Source organism: Pyrus communis, chromosome 16, assembly GCF_963583255.1.
Source record: "Pyrus communis chromosome 16, drPyrComm1.1, whole genome shotgun sequence".
NCBI classification, from domain to species: domain Eukaryota; kingdom Viridiplantae; phylum Streptophyta; class Magnoliopsida; order Rosales; family Rosaceae; genus Pyrus; species Pyrus communis.
In genome coordinates this window covers 14,502,094-14,511,618 of record NC_084818.1, presented here as the reverse complement: position 1 = coordinate 14,511,618, position 9,525 = coordinate 14,502,094, and the positions used below count along the sequence as shown (strand labels likewise).

Genomic DNA, 9,525 nt, shown 5'->3' with positions numbered 1-9,525 from the left:
CCAATATGATAAATTGGTCCAATAAAAAAGAAAAAGAGGACAAAAACAAATACAAAGGGAAGATAAAACATGTAAACTAAATATATAACAACAAACAAGAATACAATTATTGATTTAATTTTGCATAATTCTATGGGCTCATATGTAATAAACTGAAAAACTGACGCTAATTGATAATTTGCATGAATCAAATAACATGAAAAAAAAATGAAAGATTACCTATTGAGCTTACAACATGCACCAATTTCTTGATAGTGAGACTCTTTAAGAGAGATGAATCTGATAAACTTGGAACATTTAATAATTGATATATAAAATGATTCAATGATTTAATTTGGTTAAGTATAACAATAAGAGTATTGAATTGATGAGGTTGTTGGTATGCCCCATGTATGATGTTTGGTGCATAATAAAGATAGTATAGGGTTTAATGCATGCATAATGAATTAGTACTATAGGGATATGAATAATTGAATACGTTGTGGGCTTGATTCCAAGACTTCAAAAGGCATAATTAAATAAAATATAATATATATATATATATAATATTCGGATCTGATTCGGGTACGGATATGGATTGGTTACCTCTATAACCATATCCAAAACCATAACCGAATAAGGTTAACGGTTTTTCCCCATATCCAAACCATACCCAAATTTTCATATCCAAATCCAATCCATTCGGACGATTATCCACGGTTAACGGATTTAACGGTTAGAATTGACATCCCTAAAAATGTATGACCAACTGGAAAGCTTTTTGCATCTTTCCTTTTAGTCTCACGCTCAAACACAAAATTACAGTTGGGAAGTGAAGAGATGAAAGAAAGAGTTTACCTGTATTTGCACACGGATGGTGTGGATGAGCTCTGAAAGTCTTTCAAATGGCTGAGGCTGCCCAATTGATGTATCTTTTCTACTCTTCAGTCATGATAGCAATTTGGAAGTCATGTGCTTCTTTCTGTCCTCAACGAACATATGACAAAGTAAGACAATGAGATGGAAGTAGAGAGTAGAAGACTGAGTCTTCAGCAAATTAAGATCTCCAAATACCAAACTCAAAAGTAGTAAAACAGAAACATATTACCCAGAAGTTGCCATAGAAGTAAACAATATTTCAAATGACAATCTTAAAATCTGAATACGTATCTTTCACCTTTATATGGTCTAGCTCTGGAGGTGGATATCGCAGAGGAGGTGGCGAAGGTTGGGTCGCAGATTCGCAGAGGTAGTGGGGGAGCGTGGGTTGCAAACTCTAGACTCATTGGAAACTACAAAGGAAAATAATACATACAATGGCTAGGAAAGGAACACATATAATGGCTAGAAAATTATGAAGAATAAATATTATTTAACCCCCATCCCTAAATATTATTTAGCGTCATTTTGATTCCGGTCCCTAATCAACTTAATTATTAGACTGAAACTTTGTTTGTTTAAATATTTTGATCGAGGTCCTTAGCCTCATTTAAGAGATTTAATTCATGCATTTATGCATTTAATGTCCCACAAATTTACGAAATTTAAACTAATCAAACAATATTTTTAAAATATAATAAATACTTAAAAATCAATTTTAGAGTAATATTGTTCTTCACAAAAATTATAGCAAAAAAATAATGTACATAAATATTAACATATTTAAAATAAAAAAAAACTATTGATATATTTTAAAACATAAAATAATACATATAATTAGCATGGGTACATTTAACAAAATTAAAAATGGGTTCAAATAAATTAAAAAATATGGGTACAAATACAAATAAAGTTTAAAAAAATATAGGCATAAAAAAGAATTAATATATGGGTACAAATAAAATTGAAACGAAAATTGGTACAAAATAATAAAAAAAAAGATTGAAAATTAAAAATGGGTACAAACTAAAAATAAAAATATATGATAAAATTAGCCATAAATATAAATATACCAACTATAACGTTTCTAATACTAAACGAATATATTTAGAAATAAAAAAATATTTTATTATTGAAATAATTAATGTTGTTTATTAAAATCTAAGGACCTTGATCAAAAATTGAAAATGAACAAAGTTTTAATGAATGAAGCAGGAAAAATAGGAATGAGAACCTAAGTTTTCCTATTATTTAACACCCCCGCTCCTCTCCTCCCTCCAACCAAATTGGACAAGTTTGGAGCATATAAAAGCACTATACTCTATGACTGCCAAGGCAACCTTCTTTCGAACAGAGTGATAATCAAGCTCAATGTGCCATGTGTGAGCATGAAAAACTGGGTTAGCAACCATGCAGGTGGCGCTCAGGTTGTCACAATAAAGAAGGACTATAAAACGATGGCAAACGTCGAGTTCAGTGAGAAGAGCGCATAACCATGTAGTCTCAGCACATGTATGAGAGAGCGATCAGTATTTGGATTCGACACTAGAACGGGAGATGGTAGGTTACTTCTTGGAGCATCATGAGACGAGGTTAGATAAAAAAAAAAAAACACCATCAAATGACGTTACTTCTTGGTACCGTTGTGCATACTGAGTTCTTCTAACCATCATATTGTTGTTGAAATTAGAGTTATTAGCGATAGGTCTCATTAGAGGATCGTTGTGTTTTATGGCTTTGCAGCTACCCCAGAGAGCCGTAAGTTCTAGGACCTCATTCGCTCTCTTCATGATAATAGATGTTTTCCTTGGTTAATTTTTTGCGACTTCAATGAAGTGCTTGTGGATGTAAATTTCCACTTTCTTCTCATTTAACGAAAATGCACTTGCAAAATAATAACATTTAAGATTATGGCCAAGAGCCTAACGCGCCCAAGATGAGCTGGGGGGGGGGGGCTTTGGCCGAAGAATCTTCGATGCCAAAGTTAGAATTTTAGAGAGAAATTGTTTGGGGGATTTTTGGGAGAGAATGAACTTAAGTTTTTGGAGAAATATAGGGCTATATATAGGGGTGTGGCTAGCTCTACTTGGAGAAATAGGGACCGGCCACTTATGGTGGTGTTTTGAATATTATTGCAAGATATTATGTCAAATAATATCTTGCAATTAATTTGGTAATTAATCCCAATTCGAAAGGAATAATTGAGAGTTACCTTGAGGGTGAGGATTTGGTGAGTAGTGATGAGAGGGTTTTGAATAAATACCATTTTGATCACCTTTGACCTCGATTAAGAGAAATGAGGAGGTTGCGGGTCTTATGTGCTGTTAGAATGCTAGGCATGCAAGCTTCATGCCTGCTGGTTCGAGAGAAAAAAATGAGGGAAAAGCCAACATAGGTTGAGCTATCCTGCTGAGCACTGTGAATGGCGTTGGCTGCGTAGTCCTCTTTGCCGGGAGAAATGTGGGCTGCTCCGAAGAGAGAAGATAAAGAGGATCAAGGCGTTTGCATTAGATTGTTTGATCGTTGTCGTGGAACCTATTATGAATGAAGGTGGAAAGAAAAAAAAAAATCTTCCCAGCCTGCTAAAGAGATGCTGGTTGAGAAAAAACTGAAGACTTCCTCCGCTGCTCATGAGGGTCCGCCAGTTGCCGAAAAGCTTGTGATTAACTTGACTTCTTCCAACGGGAAGAAAAATTAGGCTGCTAGATTTGAGCATGTGGTGCCTACCATGTTGAAAATGGCTAGTATGATTGCTGATAGGATTGCTCAGCGTAGAGGTTCTGTCATGCCCCTAATGCCGAAATCTGTACCAAGACGTTCATTAGAAGCTAAGTCTGGTTCACACTTCGAGAGGCTTGCTATTATAAAGAGCGATAAGGTGGACTTTGCTGCTAAAGTGGTGTCAAGACCCACTTCCCTTGCTGCTGGACTGATTTGCCTATTGAGAAAGAGGAGATTGCTCGCGTGGGCAGTTGTGAGAAACCCACCAAGCCTGTTTCCAGGGAGGCTGTTGAGATTTGTGCACTCTTGAAACCAGATCTGCTTGAAGACATGGACGCGTATGCCAAGCTTGTTGATGGCATTAAAAGGGTTGTTTGCCTAAGTTCTTTTGCGAAGCATACGACCGAATATAGAAGGACTGTTCTGCTTGCTATGATGTAGAAAACAACGATTCTGGCAGCCAAGTCTATGCTCATTGACCAAGAGGATACCAAGGCTACCAAGGAGGTGGCAAAGACTGTGGCAGCTGAAGCTTATTCTTCTGCTGAGAAGATCAAGAGGTTGGAGTCTGAGCTCGTTGGTTTGAAAGGGTTTAATATATCTACCCCCATTTCTTCGCAGCTTGATACTACATGCCAAGAGATCGTTGAATTGAAGCCTAGGCTTGACGTGATCCAAGTTAAGTATGAAAGTGTAGAGAAGGAGATTGGATGTTAAATACCTCAGATTCAAGATCTTGAGTTTGTCGTTTCTAAGCTTCGTTTCGTTGCTTATGCAAAGGATGAAGAATTGATTGGTACTTATAATCAATTGATCCACTTCAAGAAGATCATCGATAGGCTTGAACCCCAAGTGTTAGACTCCAAGGTGCACTGAAGATCAACGAAAGTATGAAGAAAGAAGTGGATGAGCTGCAACGCGTCCATGTTGGTATGCTCGAGGATAACGAGCGGCTAAAGGGTGAAAAGGCTGGGCTTGAGGCTTCGCTTGTTTAGATTTAGGCCGAATTCTACAAGCTGGGTTATGTAGATCATCTCTTTGGTAGGCCATTTGACCTTGATTTTGCTGGGAAAGACTTCGAGACCTTCTCTATTTCTCCGAAATACTTGCTTACCTTTATTTTTTAGGCTTCCATTAGGGAAGTAGTCGGAGAAGTTGGTTCCCAGGTTGGGGTAGCTGGGGGTGAAGTGCTGGATGATGTTGTTGCTGAAAGCATTGTGGCTACTGAAGGTGTGGCGACCGAGTAGTCGTGGGATGTCCAAGCTGCTGAAGAGTAGTCTTCTAGGTAGCCTTTAGGATTTTCTTTGTTTTCCTTGTTACTTTTTGCTTTGCTTGAAATCCTTCGGCCTTTGCTATTTGTTTATAAATTTTGCTAGAAAATTTAATAAACTTGCTTCATTCGCTTTTTTTCATCTTCGCTTTTTTTGTTTATGCCCAACCTTTGACCTTTAGACCAGCGGCAGGCGTGCTGCTTTTCTATAAGCAAACAGGCTCGCGTAGCCTATGCAGCCATAAGTGTTGGTGTAGAACTTTTGTAAAGTTGTTAGCCATAGGGTCGGCAGCCGGACGCCTTACTTATAGAACTAGACGAGTTTGCGTGACCATTTGGCTGTTAACCTTGGCTTTCTTTAATCTTTTGAGTTGTGTGGCCTGCATCACAACATACTAAAGATTTTTGGGGTATGAAATTTGCTAACCTTTCGTATCATAAATATGAGGTTGTATGGAATTTCGTAAGCAAAGGTCTGAAAGAACTCCTTGCTTTTATGTAACCAATTTCGTGGGTTGCGTAGCAAGTATCACAACACTTTAGGAATTAGTTTAGATCTTAAAAGATCATTCCGCGCTTTGGCAGAACTCAAGCTTATCGACTGCGTAGCATGTCGGCAATGGATAAAGCTTCGTATATGTGCGCTATTTAACCTTTCACAAAAACGTGTGCTTGTATAAGTTTAGCATGGCTTACTGTTCGAAGGGCAAGCCATAGGCAGTTTTTTGGAAACCTTAGGCTACCTTAGTGCACTTGGTAGCAGCTATAGGGTTCCAGGGCAGTCATCCATAGAGCGTACTACGTAATGTGCCTCCTCTGTCTCTGAGGCCCGATTCCCACGGATTAGGCTAAGAGACCCAAAATCCTTCAGTTAGCTAAGCCTTGAAAAAGACCATTGTGGCTACTTGTAGGAATTCTGACATAAGCCATCGTGCACCTAGTTATACCAGGGCAGCCCGACTCAACCACATCTGGGGAGTCTAAAGTTTATCCTCCCGTATTAGAGAGCAAACCCATGTGGGTGTTGGGGAATTGGTTTACCCTCTCGCACTGGAGAGCATGGTTGGTCCCCAAGGAGATGCAATTTCTGCGATAAGTCCCTAAGAAGGGCGCGATCTTCTTTTGAAGTGCAGAAGTGATCAGTCGTTGTAAGCATGTAGCCAAGCCAAGTTGTAGATTACTTCTGAATTCCTTATTGAAAAACGAGTGAAACGAACGAAAACTTAGTTGTTTGGTAGGAACTGCATAACAACTGGATAATCCTCGGCTTTGCAAGGTGGTGCTCGTCGAGCTGCTTGAGTCTTCAGGCCTTGATGTAGCAGAAGGTCACGCATGGTACTTCCTCATATTGTAGGCATTCCACTGCTTTTTGATCTCTTTGTCGTTCAAGGTGGCGACGGTGTAGTTACCTTTGCCACCTACTCTGCTAATCTTGTATGGACCTTTCCAGATAAGATCCATCTTTTTGGAGCCTTCTCTGCGAGCAGTAATGAAGGATTTTCTTAGGTCTAGATCTCCAGGCTAGAACTGCAGAATCGTGGCCCTTTTGTTATAGCTAGAAATGAGCTACTGCTGGTAGGCTGCAATGTGGGTGATGACTTTCTCGCGTTTCTCCTCTGCTAGATCTAAGTTTGTGGCCATCTCTTTTCTATTTTGCTCGATGCTTGGCAATAGAGTGCTGATACTTGGCATGATGACATTGGGAGGAATGATTGCTTCTGAACCAAATGCCAAAGAGAAATGAGTTTCACCAGTTTCTCGTCGTTTGGTCGTGCGATACGCCCATATATATCCAGGAAGTTATTCTGGCCATTTTCCCTTATTGTCGGAGAGGGATTTCTTGAGGGTCGAGAATCGTCTTGTTGGATGCTTCCGCTTGCTGGTTGCCTTGGGGATACTTCGGCATGGACATATGTTGCTTAATGCCATATTTCTGGAAGAACTTTGCCAAATCTTTGCCTACGAATTGCGGGCTGTTGTTCGTGACTATGGATTGAGGGATGCCAAATCGGCAAATGATGTTCCTCTATATGAAGTGCTATATGTCCATTTGTGTTGTGGTTGTCATGGGCTCTACTTCCACCTACTTGGTGAAGTAGTCGGTCGCCATGATCATCATGCCTCTGCCCCCAGTAGCGGGTGGCATTGGCCCTACTAAGTTAATTGCCCACTACATGAACGACTAATGACTCGTCTGCGGGTGTAATTTGTTGACAGGTAGTGCTGGTACCGGCTTATAGCGTTGGTAGATGTTGCATTTTTGTATTATTTTCTTAGCGTTTTAATGCATAGTAGGCCAGTAATAGCCTGCGTTAAGAGCCTTCTCTGCTAAAGATATGCCTTCGGCGTGATTTCCATAGACACTTTCATGGATTGAACTTAGAACTTTTAGGTCATCGGGAGGTGCTAAGCAGTGGAGATATGGTTCGGTGTAGCGTGTTGCTTTCGTTTGGAGTTTTCTAGACTCCAACCTTTCCGTGAGAAGTGTGCCATTGACCAAGTAGTCTATAATGGAATCTTGCCAGTTTGGAGTTGTACTAACTTGTGACACCTCGACTGCTAGCTCTGCCTCTATGCTTGGCTTATCTAGATACTTCACTGGAATAGAGCGTTTGAGTTGGTTGTCGAGGGCGAAGCCTAGGTCAGCTAGCACATCCGCTTGGGCGTTGTTTGCCTGCGAAATTTAAGTGAGGATGTAAGTTTAAAATGCCTTAAGTTGCTTTCGTGCCTTCTCTAGGTATTGCGCCATCTTCAGATGTTTTGCTGTGTACTTCCCTGTAGTCTGGCTAGTGATTAGCTGGGAATCATAATGGATCACAAGCTTTTTTACTGCCAAGTCTTTTGCCATTCGAAAGCCTGCTAGTAGGGTTTCGTACTCTGCTTTGTTATTAGATGCTTTAAAGCCTAGAGTGATTGTCTGCTCGAGCATCGAACCGTCTGGGGTGACAAGGACCATGCCTGCTCCTGAACCCTTGTAGTTGGATGCGCCATTGACATACAAATTCCAGAAATCTCCATCGGGTGGAACAGGTGCGACTAGAGCATGCTCGGTTGCCTTCGAGGCGTTGTTGGGCTGGTCTGTTGCGTCGCTTAAGCTAGGCATGAATTCTGCTATGAAGTCCGCCAAGGTTTGGGCCTTTATTGCCATACGGGGTCGAAAAACCAAGCCGTATTAGCCAAGTTCCAATGCCCATTTCATTACTCGTTGAGAAGCGTCTGGACCATGTAGGATTGATCGTAGAGGATACTGAGTCATGACGATGACTATATGAGCTTGAAAATATGGTCTGAGCTTCCAAGCTGCAACAACTAGCACGAAAATTAATTTCTCGATCTTCAGATATCTAGTTTCCTTATCAAGAAAAGCTTTAGAAGTGTAGAATACTGGCAGTTGGGCTCTCAACTATTCTACTATGAGGGCAGAGCTCACTGTTACTTCCAAGGCTGCCAAGTAGATGTATAAGTCCTTTGTTGCTTCCGACTTGGATAGTAAGGGAGGTGATGAAAACATTTCTTCAGGTTTTGGAAAGCTCTTTCACACTCATCATCCCATTTGTCTTGTTGTGCCCTCTTGATAGCTTTAAGAAAAGGCTTACATCAATCGATGGACCGCGAGAGAAAGTGGTTGAAGGCTGCTGCTCGTCTGGTTAGACTTCGAATCTCCTTCAGATTAGTGGGGGACTTCATATTCAAGATCGCTTAAATTTGCCTTGAATGTGCATCGATGAGCTTCATCCCAAAGTGCATGCTTCTCTGCCAGAGTGAAAGAGTTTGCCAGGGTTAGATCTTCTTTCATGATCAATTCTCCGAACAGCGGGTGGTCTGCTGGGAGTCCTTTTTTGGAAGGTTGCACTAGCTATCGAGTTGTTGCATCCGACTATCTTTGCCTTTTCTGCTTTGAACCTTTTTACATAGTCGCGAAACGACTCTTTTGCTTTCTTCTTCATGTTGAACAAATGGTCGGACATCTTCTTGATCGAGCAATATGATGAATAATCATTGGTGAAAACTAAAGAAAGCTCATCAAAACTCCAGATGGATTGTGGCAGCAGGGTGTAGAACCAATCTTGCACCCCACTTTGTAAAGTGGTGGGGAATATTTTGTACATGAGAGCGTCGTTATTCCGATAAAGGATCATTGCACTATGGTAGTGCTTTAGGTGCCTCTTCGGGTCTCCATCTCCTTTTAAGGATGTGAAATGTGGCACGTTGAATTTATATGGAGGCTTTGCATGCTCAATCTTGTTTGTGAAGGGTGACTTGCTTATATTGGTCAGTGCCTCGTCAATGACCTTGTTGCGTTGAAAATCGCGCAATCGTTCGGTTAGGAACTTCTCTACTTCTTTTTGAATTTGCCTTTGTTGGGGGTAGCGAAGCTTTCGGCTACCTTTGATCGTGACCTACTGGCTTAGGCTACTCTTCTATGTGTTTGGCTCGTCTATGCCGCGGTTGGGGTGCATGTAGTACATTCCTAGCAGGCGAGCGAATTTCTCACAGACTGCCGGTTGAACTTGAGGTAGATTGAGTGACTACTTCTCTTCGTCCGTTGTGCTGCCTACTCCGATGTGCAGTGGAGGATGCTCATTGCGAGCCTAGCCGCAAATGAACACTTCGCCTCGAAGGTTGCTCATGTTGATTATCGGAGTGTGGCCCTAACCTTGAGTGTATGCTCGTTC

General features: G+C 40.8%; 2 protein-coding genes across 2 annotated transcripts; both read right to left on the bottom strand.

The window, feature by feature from the left end:
* Nucleotides 1-7,130: 7,130 nt before the first annotated feature.
* Nucleotides 7,131-7,997, bottom strand: LOC137719861 (uncharacterized). Its single transcript, XM_068458861.1, has 2 exons — nucleotides 7,578-7,997; nucleotides 7,131-7,523 (listed from the first exon to the last, which is right to left on the bottom strand). Exons 1-2 carry the CDS (start codon nucleotides 7,995-7,997, stop codon nucleotides 7,131-7,133), a joined length of 813 nt encoding a protein of 270 aa, XP_068314962.1.
* Nucleotides 7,998-8,580: 583 nt separating this feature from the next.
* LOC137719860 (uncharacterized) lies at nucleotides 8,581-8,988 on the bottom strand. The gene has a single exon (XM_068458860.1). It carries the CDS (start codon nucleotides 8,986-8,988, stop codon nucleotides 8,581-8,583), a length of 408 nt encoding a protein of 135 aa, XP_068314961.1.
* Nucleotides 8,989-9,525: the final 537 nt, after the last annotated feature.

Bases quoted from the DNA above. Each gene is read 5' to 3' on its own strand.
- LOC137719861 (XM_068458861.1), bottom strand. From the start codon at position 7,997: ATGGCAATAAAGGCCCAAACCTTGGCGGACTTCATAGCAGAATTCATG. The intron at 7,524-7,577 runs GCACGAAAGCAA...TAAATTTCGCAG, and splicing joins TGGCGCAATACCTAGAGAAG to GCAAACAACGCCCAAGCGGA.
- LOC137719860 (XM_068458860.1), bottom strand. From the start codon at position 8,988: ATGATCCTTTATCGGAATAACGACGCTCTCATGTACAAAATATTCCCC.